The following is a 20,216-nucleotide window of genomic DNA, read 5'->3' as shown; positions in this document are numbered from 1 at the left end:
GTCGGGCGTGGCCGTCCATATGATACCCTACACCAGTAATAAATATTAAATGTGATTTATTTTTCATAATAAAGCATTTATCTTCAATTGTTCCGATACATTTAAGCAATTTATAGATGAAAAACTAATTTTCTGAAAGATGCTTTATATGGGGGCTAGGGGCCCTTTTCGGGGGTTCTGTTCTGTGGGGGCTAGGTGAAATAATGGACCGATTTTAACCAAATAAAACGTGTGTGTGTCAAATTTCATCCAATTATTTTGAAAATTGCGACCTGTACCCCATTAAAGTGGTGTAGGGTATATATTCCCAATTAATATCAAACATTTTACTATGCGTATTAAAAAAGAACAAAGACACACCAATACACACATGCTTTTTAGGGACCAAATGTGACTTTTCTTTTGATTAAGAGAACGAAAAACGTAACAAGTAGATATTTAAAAAAGGGTTAACCGGTTCTTGATTATTAATAAAAAAGTTATTTTAAAAAATTGCAAAAATGAATAAATGAGAACCTATAAAATGGGACATTTTCTAAAAACATAAAATTCTTTTTTTCTGACGTCCTGACTTTTTAAACACAGTATGATAAGAATATAGAACTCATATTTGATTTTTTTAAAGATCGTTAAATTATTTTTTTTAATTTCTTTTATTTTCGATTACAAATTTTCTTTTAATAAACATTTCTTTTAATTTTATTTTAATAGAAAATTGTCGATAAAAAGTTTTTTTGTTGTAGAATTGGAACTACCTGTTGCATTGTGACTTCGTAAACATTAACTTTTAATAAATTGATTGAATACTATAAGACAAATAATATTTAGAAGGAATTTTTAATTTCATACTCCTTGCACATTTGTATTACTGGATCATTTATTGTTTTCTTTACTTGACGAGCAAATATGAAATCCAAATGACCCCAATGAGAATCTGGCACTTCATAGAACAATTTTATATTAGGCAAGCGATAACGAAGACGTTGAATATCTTTATAATGGGCCGATGTATCAGCAAGACCATAGTAAATATACATATTTGAAGTGATAAGCTCAATTGGGTAGGATGGTGGTTCTGTCTGTCCATATTTTTGCTTGTTTTTCCTTTCGCCATAGTCAAATTGTCTAAACTCATTACTCACATATTCTTGTATATAATGTATAGCCTGATTTGTTGAAATTCCAGCCGGATGGGTTTCCGCAAGCAGTGGAAGTAATGTCTTGTACAAAAAATATATATATTGTAAACATATCGTTATTTGTCTGATGTAAACTTACCATATTTAAATTTTTATTTTCTGGTCCAGCCCATAAAAGAAATAGTGTTGAACAATACTTTGGAAATGCTGAGTTACCTCCACATGCAGTATCTAACAATCGCTGTACAAATGGATTATAGGGTATAAATTGTTGATTACCCAAAATATTAGATCCCTTTCCAGGAGTACCAACATAAGGGGCTAGACCCACTACAAGATTATCTGTAACGTTACCCATAAATATTGGTGGAGCTAACATATGAGCAGTTTTTATCTTTTTATTATATTCGGGACGCGTTGAAGCCATTACAAAGAACACTGTTGTTCCTTGAGAATGTCCAACGTAATGGACTTTGGTTTCTCCAGTTTTGTTTAATATGTAATCAATCATTTCTGGAATGTCAATGTTGCCGATTTCGTGCCAACTAAATGACCAAAAATTTGGGTGGTTTAACGATAGTCTCGTATTGTTTCGTGAATATATATTGCCCCGGGCATTCCCTAGCCAGACGTCGAAACCGTTATCAGCAAAGTTAAATGCAATAGAATCATTTGGTCCATTCAATATGAAAGAATCTGAGCATGAAAATAGGCCGTGTTGTAAAAATACCACTGGATTTCCTCTACCTTTATTGTTTAATTTTGGAGAATATGGTATCCTAAACATATTCAAAACATATCCATCAGAAGTTTCAATAAAATGTGATTCAGCAGGATAACCATGTTCCCGTATACGATCAGCCTGTAATTAAAAACACTTATAACATAATCTTATAGACGAAAAGTACAACTTACTGAACTCTTAATTGGTTTAAAGGGAATATCAATAAATGTATCAAACTCTGTAAATTCTTCTGCAGAAGAAGCAGCAAATATAAACAAAAAAAGCAAAAATTGCTTTATTAAGACCATATTCACTTTTTAGCTGCAAATAACTGTTAACAATTAATTTTACCTCCACGTCAAGTACTATATATACTATAAAGTTAAATCGCCAATCGAAGCGGATGAACTTGATTATCTTATCAAAAAACAAAAAAAGAAATGAAATTATTTTATAACCTTTTCAGATTAGTTACTCTACATGCTCAAAGTTGAGCATGTAGGTTATAAAACAGTTTAATTCCTTTTTTTTTTTTGATAAGATAATCAAGTTCATCCGCTTCGATTGGATTTGTGTGATTGACGATTTTTGTTTACATTTAATAGGGATTTTGAGAATTGACATATCATAGTCGAATAGAGCATTAACAAATAAGAGTGTTATATTCGATTATACCGAATCTTATATACCCATCATCAAACCGTATGCATTAAATGGAATGCTTTCCTATAAACATTATTATGAGATTCTGACTTGTAAGTGCCGGTTCACACAGGGAAACTTTTTTTGGAAACTTTTGATTTTGTATGTGAAAGAAAGAGATGGTTAATATGGCTTTCTCTTTCACTCACACACAAAAATAAAAAGAAAGAAGAAACTTGCTTCTGTGTAACGAATTTCATGGCGTAGGGTCAATTATGAACCGATAAAGAGATTTGTGCTCATAAGAATCTTATAGTATATATAGTATAGTATATAGTAATTCCACAAAATATAAGCAAACATAGTTAAATACCTATTCTTCATAACAAATAAAAAATAAATATAAATTTGAAATATTTTAAAAATTAAAAAATCTTATCATTTACACAACCTGCAGTTATCGTTTAACTGGCAGTTATTCTTCCAGTTAAGACAATTTTTGTATAAGAACTGTCAATACATGATAAAGTTAAAAAATAATTTATAAAAATGTAGTTTAGGAAGTATGTAATACCTGGTTCACACTGGGAAACTTTTGCTTTTGTGTGTGAGAGAAAAAGAAATATAAACCATCTCTTTCTCTTACACACAAAATCAAAATTTTCTCAACAAAATTTTCTCAGTGTGAACCAGGTCTAAGGGGAGGAAATTTTGCATTATAACCACTTCCTACTTAGACCTGGTCCACACTAGGAAACTTTTGTTGAGAAACTTTTTTTAATTTTCTTTTGAAGTTTCCTTAGACCTGGTTCACACTGGGAAACTTTTGATTTTTGTGAAAAGAGAAATTTTTTCTCTCACACACAAAATCAAAAGTTTCTCAACAAATTATTTAAAAATGTTAATTTAGAAACAGTTCATAACTTTAATAGTCAGTTAATTAGATTAAAAAGAAGATGTATATACATCAAATCCGAAAAAATACACCTAGGCCTCTATCGGGTCTGTTGTGCGCTCCTTAACCAGTATCTCAGATGGGAAACGAACCCACCACCTCCGGTATACCAGACTAGAACCATAACCACTAATCTACCAGAGGCCATATTCAATATGAGTTATTACAAAAAAGAGATTTTAAAGCTGTATCCATATAGTAGGGTCGTCAATTATTCGTGTTTAAAATTATTCGAATAAAAGCTTACAATATATTTTTTATTCGAGTAATCGACTAAATTTTAAAAAGTATTCGATTATTCAAACGAATAAAAGTAAAAAATATAATAAAATATAAATAAAACTTGCCAAACTCCTCCAAAATCCTAAGATACGGATAAAAAAAAACGCGTTTGCGCACATTAATGTAAACTAATAAAGTTAACTAGTTCAATCTAAACCTATTTTAAACTTCTCATTAGATTTCAAGTGTAGACCTTTATAATGATATATGTATACGATGTTTAACTTAAGTATAGAAATATGTGTGCATTTCATCAGCTGCAACATGTTTTATACCCACCATCAAAAAAAATAAGGAGTGTGTTTTATTTGTCATTCCGTTTCTAGCACATCGAAATATAGGGTCCTTATTAGATTCTAAAACGATCTAGCCGTCTATCCACTTGCCTGTTGAAAACAAGATAGGACGAGCTAGAGAGTTAAAATTTTATACAAACATTTTTTGTTTGGCAGAAACTACTTTAACGCAGATAACTGGCTTATAAATGCGCGGATGGCCATGAAATTCGAAATGTACAAATTTTTAATGAACTAAAATGTTTTTGTAAAATATTATGAGGATCGGTCAATAGTCGATCCTACCTCCCATATAAATATCACATCAGAAAATGACATTAACTCGCTTAAAAATACCAGTATAGCAACTAAATTCTACATAAACAGGTTTTTTAGGAACTATTTGTTTCACTTATTGCAAACATTTAAAAAATCCATAGAATGACTTCAAAAACAGAAAGCATTCTACTTTTAAAATTGCTAAATAAAATTTTTTATAAAAACGAGTATTCGTGTATTTCTTTGTTGAATATTATAATATATTATGGGTAAAAAGAACATTAAAATTTTATTAAAAAAACACGAATGTTTACAATTCACTTATAAACACTAATATCTCTATGAAATTCAATACAAAAATAAAAAATGTATGAAAAAAAGTATAAATTCCGGAGTATTTTTAATTATTTTTGGCAAAAAATATATTTTTTTACAAGAGGGCTCAAAGGGGAGTAGGGGAAAATATGTGCTTATTCTTATAAATGTCGGTAGAGGAATTCACGACTTCAAAGTTATTTATGTAGAATTTAAAAGTATTATTAATGTTTATATGTGAGTTTTGACCTTCAAGTTATTTTCTGAAGGGAGTTTGTGTGAACATTTAACTGAATTATGAGCCCAATGGCTCCTTTCGGGGGGTACGGTTACATGGGTGCTAAGCGAAATAATGGACCGATTTTATCCATTTTCAATAGGCTTTGGGCCAGAAAACAAAACAATGTTACAGTTTCAAATTTAATGATTGACCAACATGAATATTGAATTATAGTTACACAACTAAAGTAGTGTAGGATATAAAAATGTTCAGTAAGTAAATTTTATGTTCTTTTGGAAGTTATTAAGAAGTGAAATCGTAGTAGAATACAACTAATTTGACACAAAAAATATTAACATAAATAAATAAATTACACGTATTTATCAATTATCACTAAAAACGTTTAAGTTGAATTGTACTTTGCTTTATTGTTAAATAAAATTGTGAACATTTAAGTCGAATTTGAAAGGTATTTTTTTTGAGTCCTCCTTTTATTTTTGCTGGGAATAATATTATAGCCTAATTCACAATACATATAGTGTAAATGGTCTTGTATCATTGCATTTGCAAATGGTTTCCCTAAATTACGAAAAGTGCCGATTTGCACCTTTCAGTTACATTACAGCATTTCTAACTAACTAGTTACCTGTTTTAAATGAAGTGGTCGATATTTTGCCTAAATGTAAACTACATTTCACTATTGTAATCAATAGTTCATATTTGATACTTTTGAAGTGGTGTTATTCTTTAGGAAGTACTTCTTTTTATTTCAGTATTATAAATTATAATTTATAATTAATAGAAATGTATATTTTACTACAAATAGTTACTAATATATTATAAATAAAAGAGTGCTATATTCGACTGTGCCGAATCTTATATACCCTTCACCATAGTGTATTTTAAACATCTTAGTTTTATAAATTTTAAATTTTTTCCCGACTACATTATTATTACACCAAAAGCTAAACAAAATAAAAAAAAACAACGCTAAACGAAATAAAAAACAAAATACACAAGGCTTCTAAACCAACAGACATCTAAACATACATAACCAAAAACATATGAACGTTGTTCATATGTTTTTCGTAATAAAACGAACCCAAAAGAATTGCTTGCATGTTCACCAGTATGTTTAACAGTAAATATCTTCCGAGTAATACAAAGTTATTACTATATAAAGTGGCAATCAGGTCCGCCTTGGTATACGCATTTCCGATCTGGTTTACTATTTCACCAATAGTGGCAAAAGAATTGGAGGTATTCGAGACAAGGATCCTGAGAAAATGTATAAACAAGAATTTTGCAAGCCAAGCGAAGCGTTATTCCAACTCTTATATCTATGAGAAATCAGAGGTTGTGCCTTTTTGTAATTATGCAATGTCCCTACAAAGGAAATTTGTGGATAACCTGGCCACACATGAAAACAATCTAATGAATGAAATTTTCGAGATGGAACGAAACGTGGATTGGTCTGGTGTAACATACCTCTCCCCAATTGGTATTCTAGGTGCTCCGGGCACGAATGGATTGGATGCGCGTGTCATCCCTGAATTCTACGCGAGGACTTCCCCCGGCTCGCACAGAGGCTAGGGAATTGTTATTAATTGACGCATCACTGTGATAATTTTTCGTTGTTAATGTTTATTATTTAATACAATTTTGTATTTTTAATTTTGTTTCTAGTCTATGAAACTGTGATTTTAACTGTTAATTATGATTTGATACTCAGTATTAGGTCTACCGACTTGTGATTTTTTATATTTGTTCACCTTTTAAATTGGACAGTTCGTTTTACTCAGTGTTAATCTCAGTTAAGATACCGTAATTTATCTGTTTTTTTATTTAGTTTTAAGTGTTGCCTATTTGTAGTTTTTTATATACAGAATATAACTCTGTACGTTAATGGTTATGCGGGAGCAAGCATATGTTTAATATTAAATGTAAAAATACTTTTTAGTATTGTATCTTCTCTGTCTAGCAAGTGCTTTTTCATTATTAACTTTTATTAGAGCAAGATGTAAATAGTTCTAAGAATAATATTATTCTATCGTTTAGTAAAAAAAATCATTGTAATTGAAAGAAGAAAAGACTCAATAAACATTTTTACTTACTTACTAAAACGAACCTACATCCAAATATACGAATAGAATTCACAAAAACAAAATACATAACTCAATGACGCCAACAGCATTGAAACATACAAAGCAAAATCACAGCTGGATAAAACCAAAAGATGTACACACACGTGTACATCTTTTTCCAATATACAGTGTTGTTGTTGCTTTTTTAACAAAGCATGAAAAAACATGTAAGAATGCTATATTCGGCTGTGCCGAATCTTATATACCCTTCACCATAGTGTATTTTAAACATCTTTTATAAATTTTAAATTTTTTTCCCGACTACATTATTATTACATCAAAAGCTAAACAAAAAGAACAACAACAACAACGCTAAACGAAATAAAACACAAAATACACAAGGCATCTAAACCAACAGGCATCTAAACCAACAGACATCTAAACATTCATAAAACAAAAATAACAACGCAATGACGCCAACAGCATCCAAACATACAAAAAAAATACACAGCTGAATAAAACCAAATACATCTACACACACACGTGTACATCTTTTTCTAATATACAGTGTTGTTGTTGCTTTGCATGAAAAAATATGACATTTTTTGATGAAATTTTCAGATGTTGTCTCGGATTTTTGCTCATATCTCCGTTAATAACCGACCGATTTTGCCGATTTTAAATAGCGATCTTCTCGAAAGCATGTCTAATAGAATTATTGAAGATTCGGATCTCGCCGATATCTGGGGTCCTCTTAAAACTGATTTCAACAGACAGACAGACGGACATGGCTTAATCGACTCCGCTATCTATAAGGATAATTATATTATAGAAATTATAAACGAAATGACAAACTTATATATACCTTTCTTACGAATGTGAAGGGTATAACGATGTTACCTATTAACATAATTGCCAGACTCATTTCTTTATTCTGGCCAGTCGTACTGGAAAAATAAGTTGGCATTCTGAATTCTCGATTCGAGATAGTCTTAGCTGCAGGAACTGTTCAGCAAAATTAAAATATATTACATACAAAGAAAAAACCGACTGGTAGTTTTTAATTTTATTAAATTTAATATCGTATATTATTTTGAAATTCAATCAGATCCTGGACGTAAAGTAAGTTGTTGATGTAGCAGAAGCCGGCGCCATTGAAGTTTGCAGTTTTTTGAATGTAGATACTTTTTGTGATACTATAGGGTGAGTACAAGTATTTAGAAGATTCCTGGCCATTTCAGCATCGCCTTGTAAAAATATAGCCACTGCCAAATTGTAACGAACGATATTTTGAGCAGCATCCACTGATTTAACTTGCCAATCTTTTGTTTCAAAATCAAATATGTTTAAGTTCGAAACTGATGTAAGTTCCAAATGGGATCTGGCATCAGATAATTTATTCATCATAATAAAAGCTTCACCAGCATACATGTGTGCCAACATTCTTGAAAATAAAAATAATGTAAAGAACCGAATTTTAAAAGAATATAAATATTTTATATGTTATATGTTAACTTGTTCTAGTGCAAGTACTGGAACAAGTTTATTATTATTTACTTACTTATGAGCGTCGGAAAGAGATTCCGTTTTTAATAGTTTCTCAGCCATTTCTAATGCTGTGACATAATCACCTAATCTCAACGAAACATAACTATAAGCCGCATAAATAGATGAAAGTAAAATGCAAAAGGTTTGTTTTGTTACCGGACGGGATGGAGGACAGAAATTATTATCTGTAATTGTGCGCCAATTGTGACTTTCCAATGTACTACTAATACACTCGTCATTCTGTGACACATCTAGTTTTGTAAGGAAAGATTGCGTTAGAGTCAAAGCATTACGTAGACTTAATGCAGCAAATTCCATGGTAGGTTCTAGTACAGCTGACGATTGACTATTCTCTCTAAAGCAAAATAATTAATATGTTTAAAAATTTGTATATATGATTTTATTTATATTTAAACACTTCATTTTGAAGGTTGTATGAGTCTACTTATTACTAAAATGAGACATAAGAGTAATTATTAGGGCAAGAGTTTTTATGCAAATGCATGTTTGTAGTCAGTAACTCAAAATAAATTTTAACTAGTTTTCTTTTCGAATCAAAGAATTTGCTACAAAATGGCATCAATTTTTTGTTGCATATTTTGTTATAAATGCATATGTTGCATATTTTGCTTTAAATTGCATATATTTTGCGTATTTCCAAAATTTTTATAGCATATTTTGCATATATTTTAATTTTTCTAAAACAAATTGTTTTATTTTCTCTGTACATATTTCATATTTTTTACAACAAATTTGGTATTTATTTTTTTTAAATAAATATCAACAAATTTGGATTTAATAATAAAATACTAGGTTCTTTGAAATTTAATTTAATTTTTATTTAAGTTTTAAAACCTGCTGCTAAAGGTATTTTCAGACTACAATACTGAATATTAACACATTTCAAAATTAAAATATTATAGAATTTTGTCGGTATGTCAAAAAATCTGTAAGAAAAATACATAAATATTTTAGACATACATTTTATCAATTCTTACCTTTATAAATTCAATGATGTTCCTAGTGTTTTCGTTTATTTTCAATTTATTTTATTTTTCTGTTTATTTTTATCACAAGGAAATTGTTTCTAAAGTTTCTTTATTTTAAATACAACTTTGATACATATGAAAAATCTGTATTTTTTAAAAATTTTCAAAAACTTAAAAATATGTCTTAAGAATCAGAAGTATTTTTTGTCATAATCAATCAAATTGTATTTAGACTACGAAATTGTATTATACTACATGATTTTTTGACAAGTATTAATACTCAGTATTGTAGTCTGAAAATACCTTAATTGTAATGTCCAAAATATTGGACCTTAAAGTATCGTTTCAGTATCAATTTTTAAGTCTATCCATCTGTTTGCCCATATAAAAAGATAGCTTGATGGAATTTTGTTCTTACATCTTTCTCACGTTCATAATTCACTTAAAAACATTTCCACTTTCAGAAATTAAATATATATTATTTAAAGTTGTTTCTTAGTCTTTATATTTGTCATTCTCGTGGTCTTGGTTCCGTTAAAGTGGTATTATAGCACAAAAAGCAGTAAAAACCTGTATATTTGTTGTAAAAAACTTAAGATCTGAATATCTATTAATATGTACCTTCACAAAGAAATATGTTTTGGTGCATATTTTTCACATTTTTAGCAGAGTAGGGATTTTTTGTACTCGTGAATACAATTTTATTTATTTCTCTCGTTTTACAACTCAGTTTCACGAGATTTTTTTTTAATCTCGCGAGATCTACTTTTTTAAACTCTTCATTTTTTATGTTCACTTCATGAGCGATATTTATATATGTATATTGTTTTTCTCTCACAAGAGATATCAAAATAAATAGAATTTGAATAAAACTCACATACAGAAAATGTGTGCACGAAAACCGGTTTAATGGCGGTGGTAAAAAATTAATTTAGTAAGAAGGATGTACGTACATATGTATGTGAAAGATGGATGTATATGCGGAGAAAAAGTGTTTATGGCGACAAACAAATGTTTTAAAAAATAAAAATGTTTATTTGCAAAACAAAAACTTGCATATATATTATTGACCTGTAAATTTTTATGAAAAAAACAAAATAAATTGCATCAACAAATGTTTTTTAGTACAAAAACCTAATTGACACATCGATGTCCTATTTCTTACTTCAATTACAATAACAATTGATATTTCTATTTGCACACTTGCACAAACATCGTAAAAAGCCATAAAAGCATAATGAAATTTCTGGAAATTTACCACATTTTAAAAATTTACGAACATCTACAGGCAAACATAACTCTTTAAAGTTCACACACGCATATACTACATACATAAATGCACATGTATGTTTACACACTCACACATAAAAAAGTTAATTTTCATGTTCTTAAGATTTACAATATTATAAAACCCATGAAATACTCTTTTGTACTCGTTTCATGAGAGAAATTTATTTTCCGCTCTTTAAATTTAAATATCTAAATTTTTAAAATTCACGAGAAAAAAATAAATTCACAAGAAAGTAAACAATTTATTTCGCTCGAATTAATATCACTCGAGAGAGAAATCAATTTGAACGCTCTTCCTACTCTGATTTTTAGTGCATATTTTCCCATTTTATATTTTTTTAATTCTTTTTTTGGGAAATCATTTTGTTTTAAAAATTATTTCCCAGATCATCAATTTGGGTTCGACATAAACACGGAACGCCTTTGGTAGCAACATATGCAGACGACACAGCAATGCCTGCAACAAGCCAATCTAGAAGTTTTATTTCCAAACGGGTCAACATTTTCCTTTCTAAATTCAGACAGAGTATGCGAGGCTGAAGGAAATATTATAACATACATCGGAACTCGCCGTTTTAGAAAACATTGTAGATAAATTATTAGAACTACACTAATAATTAATCTATTCCATAAGGGTGTTTGGAACTCAAATGGACCAACGATTTCAAAAAGTTTCAAACAGATATTTTTGGAGTTGATTCAGTAATTATTTCTTTATAACTCACAGTTTTGTTATTATAATGTAGCCACATAATATTATACAAATCAATCAAATTTTAAATTTCAATCAAATTTAAAATAATAAAATCAAAATAACCTAGCAAAACATATGTGCAGACCGTTAAATATCTGAATGATACATATGGTACAAAATAAAAACCTATTTTTGTAGTTCAAATGTCTGCATAACTCGCTTTAGAAAATGTGATAAAGAAATTTAAAATCTAAGTTTTCAAAATTAATAATGCAATATATTTTTCAAAAATCAATACCATTTGTGTTAAAATATAAGTCTTAAATATTTTAATTATATAAAAAACTTATTTATTTAGCTTAAACAATTTTTTCCAACTGACAAAAATTTTTCTACAATTGAAAAATATATAAAAAACTAATATGATAAAGAATTTATATTAAACATAAAGTATAAATCATGGTAAAAATATCATATTTTTATCATGGTATAAATTGTTTAAAGTATTTCTAACAGTTTGATTAATCAACTTTTCATTTTTGCTCACTCTCCCCCTTTTTTTAATTTTCCCAGTTTTAAATTAAACCCTATGTTTGTCGTCAGTGCTCAGCACTTTTCCTGTGTAACCTGTCTCTTATAAATAATATTCAACCTCTGTATATCTATATACATCCCAAAAAGTTATTATTTCCGTTTTTTATGTTTTTTATTCAACAAAAGTTTCCAGATTATGTGCAGATTTATCGGATATAATTTTTAAGAGATTTTATATTTTACTTCAGAAAATGTACAGACTATTCTTCTTTATATATAAAGAAGAATATAATAATAAAAAAACAAATTGTTCTCCGCCAATATGCAGAGTAGTCTCATAATTGCCGTAACACTAGGGTTGCCAGCCTGGCTGGACTTGGCTGGATTGTCCAGTTTTTTTGGTGCTTGACCAGTATCAAGCTAAAATTTAATTTGTCCAGCCAAATGTACAATTTTTAGTATACTACAATAACTTGGCAATAATTTGTATGTTGTACTTTTGTTTTTAGTATTTATGTGACAGACTAAACCGAAAAAATGTATGTTTAGATAATTAAATTGTAAAGAATGCAATAAATTCATTTAATTGTTATATTTTAAAATAATAATACATAAAGTCTCTGTTTTAAATATTATTACTACTACCTTTTGGTGCACTGATGAGCTTAAAATCACTTTATGGGGCGAACAAGTCTTATCCGTCCTTCCGTTAATATTTTTATAGGAACTTCTTATAAAGCACTTATGGTACTTGTATGAAAAAACCATTCCAATTTTTATGAAATTTGGTGGGAGTAAATTAAGTCCACAAAATTAAATTTAAAATTGAAAGTAAAAATGCAATTTCTAGACCTACTTAAAATTCTGTATAAACAGATGCTGTGATAATAAGTCGAAATTCTGAGATAAACCAAAATATATTTATTAGTATAAATCTAACTAATATTCTTAAGTAACATAGCTAAGGAAAATGAAAACAAAATACAAAAGTTGTAATAACATTTAAAATCGTACGACGATCAATAATCGCGATACATGCAAATATTTGATACCTGTGGCTTCAACTGTATCATTGGGACCGCGACTTTTAGTTCTTTATTTTGATTTTATGAATAAAGCTGAAAACAAGGTTTTATCTTGTTAAGTTCTTAATTTTAGCTAGTTCTTCTGCGAATGTGGATGATAGCCTTTACACAGGTAAATAGCTCTGAAGTTACGGATGCAATGCTTACATTCGCTACACGTTATTATAATTGGTCAAATATACCCCATAAAGTCTCTTAACTCATATTTCGAAAGAAATCGTCAAATCTGTACTTAAATGGGAACTATTTTTAATAAAAAACTGTTTTCTAAAAAGTCCTGTACGGAGTTTTTTTAAATTGCGCTAAAGCGCGTAAACAATTGAGTAATTTTTCAAACTATTTATTAAATATATTAGTAAACAAATCCGCGAAGATGCATATTTTTCTAAAGTATCGCTATATGTCAAAATAACAGCCAAATTAATATGTTTTTTGTTATTCTGAAAACTTTGTAAAAATTCGGAAATATGGTCAAAACAAAAATTATTAACAAATTATATTTTATAGAATTTTTGGTTATGGGATGTCGAATAGTATATTTCCATAAAAAGTCCAGAGATATAGGCAGTGTTGAGTCGCGTATCACTGTGAAATTATTTATACAAAACCAACATTAAAATTTTCTCAGTTTTTTTATGTCCAGTTTTTTTTTTTGTTTTGTCCAGCTTTTTACAACCCAATGTCCAGCTTTTTGTGAATCGGAATCTGGCAACCCTACGTAACACTGATATTTCCTTTCGACATTGTGCAGAAAAGTCTAACAAAAACTTTGTCGATTATTCTGTAAAATGTCTAAGGGAAATTTAGAAATTCGTTAAAAATTCTGATAAAGTAAAAACACTATTTAAAAAAATTTTTAAGTCCTGGTTCACACTAGGAAACTTTTGATTTTTGTGAGTGAGAGAAAGAGAAAGAAATATCACCTCAACAAAACTTTTCTATTGTGAACCAGGTCGAACTGAGTATATACACTGAAAATAATCCATGTCTAATATACACGATTTTTTAAAGACAAATATTTTAGTTCTTTTAAAATAATTATTGTAAATTTAGAAAAAGATTGCGAATTAAAAAACTAATTTTTTTATGTTTTTTAAATTAAATTTTACAGGAAATTAGACAGCTAATTTCCTGTAAATTAAAAATAACGTTTAATTTAACTCCCTTAAAATTACGAAAATAACAAAAAAATCGTAACAAAATAATTTTTTTTGTAAAATCAAAAATAATTCTTGTATATTACTAAATAATCTTGTTACGAAAAAAATTCGTTACTTTCGTTGAATATTACATGCCTTAACGAAATTATTTTTGTAAAAGAAAACAAAGTTTCTTAATATATACGAAAAAAGATATTACGACAGGTTTTCGTACTTTCGTAAAATTAAAAAAAATTGAAATAAACAATATTTCGTATTATACACGAAATTTTCGTATATATTACGAAAAAAGTAGTTACGAATTTTTTTTCGTAAAGTTAAGCATGGATTATTTTCAGTGTATTAAAGGCAAGCACAAGACAACAATAATGCAAAAAATTGTTAAAAAATATCGTGTGCGCCATCATAAACTCACGAAATATTTTAACAAATTGTCGCATTATTATTGTCTTGTGCAGGTTTTTAATAAATATCTACATCCAAACATTCTTATAATAAATAATAAGTCTATCCCAGTTAGCCCACAAAATTTGAAGGAGCGCAAAACAAGCTTTTTTTGCAGGCCAGTCTTATTCAGAACACTTAGGAAAGGAACAATTTAAGAATTTATTTAAAAAAGAGATCTAAAACAAGAGTTCTATGCAAACGAATCTGCTTTAAATTCTTGAAGCGAAACAGTCGTGGAACATTTTTGTGATTCAAAATTTATTGTAAGAAATTTGAAGGAACTAGTTCTTGAACAGGTTGTGAAACTAATGAAATTGTTTATCGATACTTACGTGTAGGATACTCTATTTGATAATAAATTTATTCCGCCATTGATTGGATATAGTTTTTCCGCAAAAGATTTTTTCTAAAAAAAATAAAATATTTAGTTATAGTTTAGATAACTATCTATATAGTACAATTTATATTAGTTTAAGTATTAAGTACAAATTATATTTTGTTTAATTTTAAACTTTAATTAAAAAATTCATATATCTGAGAAACTATTGGAGCTAAAATCTGCAAATTTGAATTGAAGGCGGACTTAAAAAGACTCTTCTTATATCTGAGAAACTATTAGAGTAAAGTAATGTAATTTCTACTTGAATTAAATAAAGATAATTATATAAACACAATATTGGTGTCAGAAGTGGGATAAGATAAGTATATCACCGGGGCAGATGAATGCAATTACGGGTATTCTAGGAGGCTATGCGAAGCGCGATGGGTAGTTCTACGTCGTCTGCGTCTTCTCTGCCCCGGAGATTTTACCACGAACACCACAGTTCTCCATTTCCGAATACAGAGAGGTTGATGGCACAACTGTAGCGGATTACTTTACTAGGTTCGACTGGGCATTAGATTTGTCTAAAGTGGCGGAGGCCTATTTTGCAAATTATGCCCGTTTTCTGGTAACATCTTAATATGGGAAGTCAGTTAAATGCCGCTGTCAAAATCTTGGTGAGACCAAGAGTGCTAATAAACCATTTTGATGGAAAGCGAATAGGTGTAAAATTTAGATCTCTAAAACAGCAGTCGGCAGAATCCATCGCAAATTTTGCATTGCGGTTAAAACAGGGTGCAGCTTTTTGTGAGTATGGAACATTCTTAGACCGGATGCTCATTGAACAACTGTTGTTGGGGCTGAAGTCTGCAGCGATATGTGACGAATTAATTGCTAAGAAACCGTCGACATTTTCGGAAGCATACGAGCTTGCGTATAGCGGGGAGCTGACTCCAAACGCGACAAAAGAGTTGAATTCAAGCGACGACCTTTACACTGAACAAACATGCAAGCACGGTTTTGCGCCGGTTAAGACAAAAAGTAGTAAATCATCTGTACCACAAAGGAAGAATATACAGTGTTATGGGTGTGGTGGCAACCACATTAGAGCAGAGTGCAAGTTCAAAAATTCGAAATGTTTTGCCTGTGGTAAACTGGGCCATATATCAAAAATGTGTAGAAATAAAAGTAACCAGGTGTCTGTGGAAGATCACGAAGTAATGGAGCAACTAAGACAAGTAGCAAAAGCTGGTAAATCGAAGGGGGTGGAACGTAAACTTTTAGATGTGTTGATTAATGGTAAGTGTGTGCAAATGGAGTTAGATACGGGATCGTTAATAGAAGAAATTTATATGCTATCAAGAGCAAATGGAATTTCGTCAAAGCTGGTAGGAAATTCGTTAGCTATACGAGTCATAAAATAAATTGCATTGGTAGAGTGGTTGTCAACGTCAGAATTAAGAAAACCACAAAATTGTTGAATATCTATGCTGTTGAGGATGATCTTGACACGCTTTGTGGCCGGGAGTGGATCCAACATTTTGCGCGTGATATTAATTTTGCTGACCTGTTTGCGTCATATGACAGCGAGGGTTGTTCCGATGTTGACATACATATTATCAACAGTATAGTGTCAAATGTTTATAACCTTACTACTAACGAGAAAACTCAATTACAACAAAAAATTCAGCGCTTTGAGGAAGTCTTTGCTGAATCCGCCGGAAAGCTGACAGGTCCACCTGTAAAGGTACACATGAAATCAAATGCTACCTATTTTTTTGCGTGCAAGAGAAGTTCCATTGGATGCTTACGCTAGGGAGATTGATGCAAAAATTGCTGCGGTTTTTTTTTGAAAGAGTAGAATTTTCAGAATGGGCATCTACAACGCATGTAGTCACGATGAAAAATGGTATGATACGCATCACTGGAAATTATAAACCGACTGTGAAGCCCCAGATAATTATTGACGATCGCCCGATACCAAAAGCGGAAGATATATTTAATAAAATGCAGGGTGCTACGATTTTTGCACATTTGGACGTAACAGATGCGTACACCCGCCTGACCATCGACGACAAATTTGCCCACGTTCTTTCTCTTAACACACCCACCCATGGCCTCATAAGACCAAAGCGAGCCATGTACGGAGCAGCCAATATTCCTGCAAATTGGCAGAGGAAAATGGAGTCGGTAATACAAGGAATTCCAAACGTTCTTAATTTTTATACCCTTCACCTTCGTAAGAAGGGTATATATAAGTTTGTCATTCCGTTTGTAATTTCTATAATATAATTTTCCGGCCCTATAAAGTATATATATTCTGGATCCTTATAGATAGCGGAGTCGATTAAGCCATGTCCGTCTGTCTGTCTGTCTGTCTGTTCAGTCAGTTTTTAGAGGACCCCAGATATCGGCGAGATCCGAATCTTCAATAATTCTATTAGACATGCTTTCGAGAAGATCGCTATTTAAAATCAGCAAAATCGCTTCGTAAATAACGGAGATATGAGCAAAAATCCAAGACAACCTCTGAAAATTTCATCAAAAAATGTCATATTTTTTCATGCTTTGATGTATTTGGTTTTATTCAGCTGTGTATTTTTTTGTATGTTTGGATGCTGTTGGCGTCATTGTTTAGCTTTTGATGTAATAAAAATGTAGTCGGGAAAAAATTTTAAATTTATAAAAGATGTTTAAAATACACTATGGTGAAGGGTATATAAGATTCGGCACAGCCGAATATAGCACTCTTACTTGTTTTTGATGATTTCTTAATTTTCGCTATTGATTTCAAGGAATTAATTAATATTTTAGAAACCACCGTGGTCAGAATGAAGACATGTGGCTTGAAACTAAACAGGAAAAAGTGCGTCTTTGCACTTTACAACTTTTTTTGGTAAAGCATCCTACTACGGAGCATTCATCCTCGATTTATCCATGAGAGAAAAGCCCCTACGGGAAATGTTAAATGGATATGACTTGGTCTACAGAAGCAAACAGGGTATATACGGACATCAAGACCATTCTAATGTCACAAGTTTTAATTCCATATAACCCTAAGTTGCCATTGTTGCTGGCAACAGACGCAAGCAGTACTGGGCTGGGTGCCGTGCTGTCGCACCGATTGGACAACGGTCAGGAGCGTCCTATTGTCTACGCCAGCCGAGCAATGAGTGATACAGAACGTCGATATTCACAGATTGATAAGGAGGCATTGGCCATAGTGAGGGCCGTTCAGAAATTTTTTAAATTCCTCTATGCAAGGCGATGGACGTTAATTAGAGATCAGATTTATCAGACGCAGATTTTGCATCCGGATAAGTCACTCCCCGTGCTGTGCATTTCACGTATGGCGAATTATGCTGACTTCAATTTCAATTTTGAATATTGTGTATAAAACATCGAAACAAAACGCTAACGCCGATTACTTGTCTCGTTTAACGCCACATTGCACATTGGGGCAGACCTATATGGATCATGGCGATAAATAAACGGCTGAGGTTTAGTATGAATTATTGGTATCACTGAAAAGGTAATTTTGTATAGATTTTCAATATGTAAGAAAAAATAGTTTTGACCTGCCAAAAAATCGTAAAATTACAAAAACATTTTTTACAGAAGTAAATAATTATAAATTTTTTTTATAATAGTAAATATTTATATTTTTAGGCGAAAAAAGTAAAATTAGTATTGTTAATATAATGTAAATATAAAAATTAATTAAAAACTTTTGGATGTAAATTGTAGTTTATTATTCAGGAGGAATTTTATTTAGAGCTATTATCCTCATTTGCTGAATCACATGAATCACATTCAAAATCAGATGTTATTTCATTCGGTATTGCTAAAAACTCTTTTACTTCTTGGGGTAGTTCTTGTTTATTTTTCTTTGGTATTTTTCGTGTTTTTGTTATTATTGGATCCGAGTTAACAATTAAAAAGTTGAAAATATCTTCTAAGTTTTCTTTTCGGCCACATCTTCTCGCATTATTTTCTCTGACTTTTTTGAAAGTTTTATTACAAGCTTCTTGAGCCTCTTCTGATAAAATGCCAACAGGTAACTTGGAGTCACAAACTATATCTGGGCCGTGTATGAGAATTTTGTGGAGAGTTGGCGACCAAGGATATTTAGATACATACTGCGTGGTATCTTTGTTTAATTTTAAAATTGAATGCAAAAATCCAAAAACTAAGTGATTTTGCTTGATATTTCAATATTTTTTATTTGCAAATTTGGCAACTCTGGCGAAAAGAAAATTTTTAATCTTTATTCTGAATAACTGCAAAGGTTTTTATTTATAAAGAACTTTCTTACATGATATAATACCTCCATTTGTTTATTTTATATAAACTATTAAACTTTATATAATTAAAATTTTAGTATGGAATGACATCTTTTTTGGTCCGCCTGTGTCCCAATAGGCAACTTTTGGCAACCTTTAAAACCAGAATCTATTTCAAAACATTTCACCGAGTATTTTGTATAAAAAATTTATGGAGAATTCGGGAGAATTTCATACTTTTCTTACTTCTAAACTTTTAAATAATAATAAAAAATCCAAAAATATATACATTTTCTTTAAATTATGAACCTGGCCAAGTATTCTTCTGAATTAATTCCAAAATGTTATCTGTTTATTCACGACATATTGTTGTATTGGAATAAGAGCAAATTTTATTTTTTTCCTGGTTTTAATACATAAATTTGCATTAATTTCAGGTGTATGAAAAAAGTATATTAATAAAAAATATTTCATGACAATTTTTTCTTAACTTTGAAAAGAAATCCGACTGAAAAAATCAGATTACGGTTTCATATAGAGAAAACTGTCAGCTTTCCGCCAATATAATTTTTTCGCCGAAAAAATCAATTTTCATTTTCGAATTATCGCCAACCGTCTCCATATGTCTGCCCCAATGTGCATTGCCCACAAATTCGTCAAATAAAATCGAATAATTCCACCACATCTGAGCTGGACGAATTTGATACTTTCATAGTACGCCAAATAGAGCAATTACCAATAACTGCAGATAAAATAGAGCGCGAAACGAGAAAAGACGTGGAGCTGGGGAAAATAGTTCAACTACTAGATAAGGGATGCTGCTTACTTAAATATGGATACAAGTCTCCTGAGGCGAACTACATGTTGTCAGATGGCTACTTAATATTTGAGCATAAGGTGGTGCTACCTAAAAAATATCGAGTTTGTATTCTAAATAGTTTACATGCTG

The 20,216-nt window shown here is 30.4% G+C and overlaps 2 protein-coding genes across 3 annotated transcripts in view; both read right to left on the bottom strand.

Moving 5' to 3' along the window:
- Positions 1–624: 624 nt before the first annotated feature.
- On the bottom strand, positions 625–2,270 carry LOC111687723 (lipase 3-like). Its single transcript, XM_023450196.2, has 3 exons — positions 2,055–2,270; positions 1,279–2,001; positions 625–1,220 (listed from the first exon to the last, which is right to left on the bottom strand). Exons 1-3 carry the CDS (start codon positions 2,169–2,171, stop codon positions 825–827), a joined length of 1,236 nt encoding a protein of 411 aa, XP_023305964.2. The 5' UTR covers positions 2,172–2,270; the 3' UTR covers positions 625–824.
- A 5,678-nt stretch (positions 2,271–7,948) lies between these two features.
- LOC111687203 (CCR4-NOT transcription complex subunit 10) overlaps positions 7,949–20,216 on the bottom strand; it is a 29,752-nt gene continuing 17,484 nt past the window's right edge. For both annotated transcript variants that reach the window (XM_046948063.1, XM_023449627.2), the window contains 3 exons: positions 14,995–15,068; positions 8,477–8,818; positions 7,949–8,359 (listed from right to left, as the gene is read on the bottom strand). In XM_046948063.1, the coding sequence (XP_046804019.1) occupies positions 8,020–8,359; positions 8,477–8,818; positions 14,995–15,068 (756 nt within the window). In that variant the 3' untranslated portion in view covers positions 7,949–8,019. The remainder of the gene's footprint in view (positions 8,360–8,476; positions 8,819–14,994; positions 15,069–20,216) is intronic.

Source organism: Lucilia cuprina, chromosome 4 (genome assembly GCF_022045245.1).
Source record: "Lucilia cuprina isolate Lc7/37 chromosome 4, ASM2204524v1, whole genome shotgun sequence".
Taxonomy (NCBI): Eukaryota; Metazoa; Arthropoda; class Insecta; order Diptera; family Calliphoridae; genus Lucilia; species Lucilia cuprina.
The sequence above is the reverse complement of the archived record's forward strand: the minus strand, read 5'-3'. Positions and strand labels throughout refer to the sequence as shown.

Coding starts and splice junctions, on each gene's coding strand:
- LOC111687723 (XM_023450196.2), bottom strand. CDS start 2,171: ATGGTCTTAATAAAGCAATTTTTGCTTTTTTTGTTTATATTTGCTGCT. Junction 2,002..2,054: donor TTAAACCAATTAAGAGTTCA/GTAAGTTGTACT, acceptor TTTTAATTACAG/GCTGATCGTATACGGGAACA. Junction 1,221..1,278: donor AAAATAAAAATTTAAATATG/GTAAGTTTACAT, acceptor TTTTTGTACAAG/ACATTACTTCCACTGCTTGC.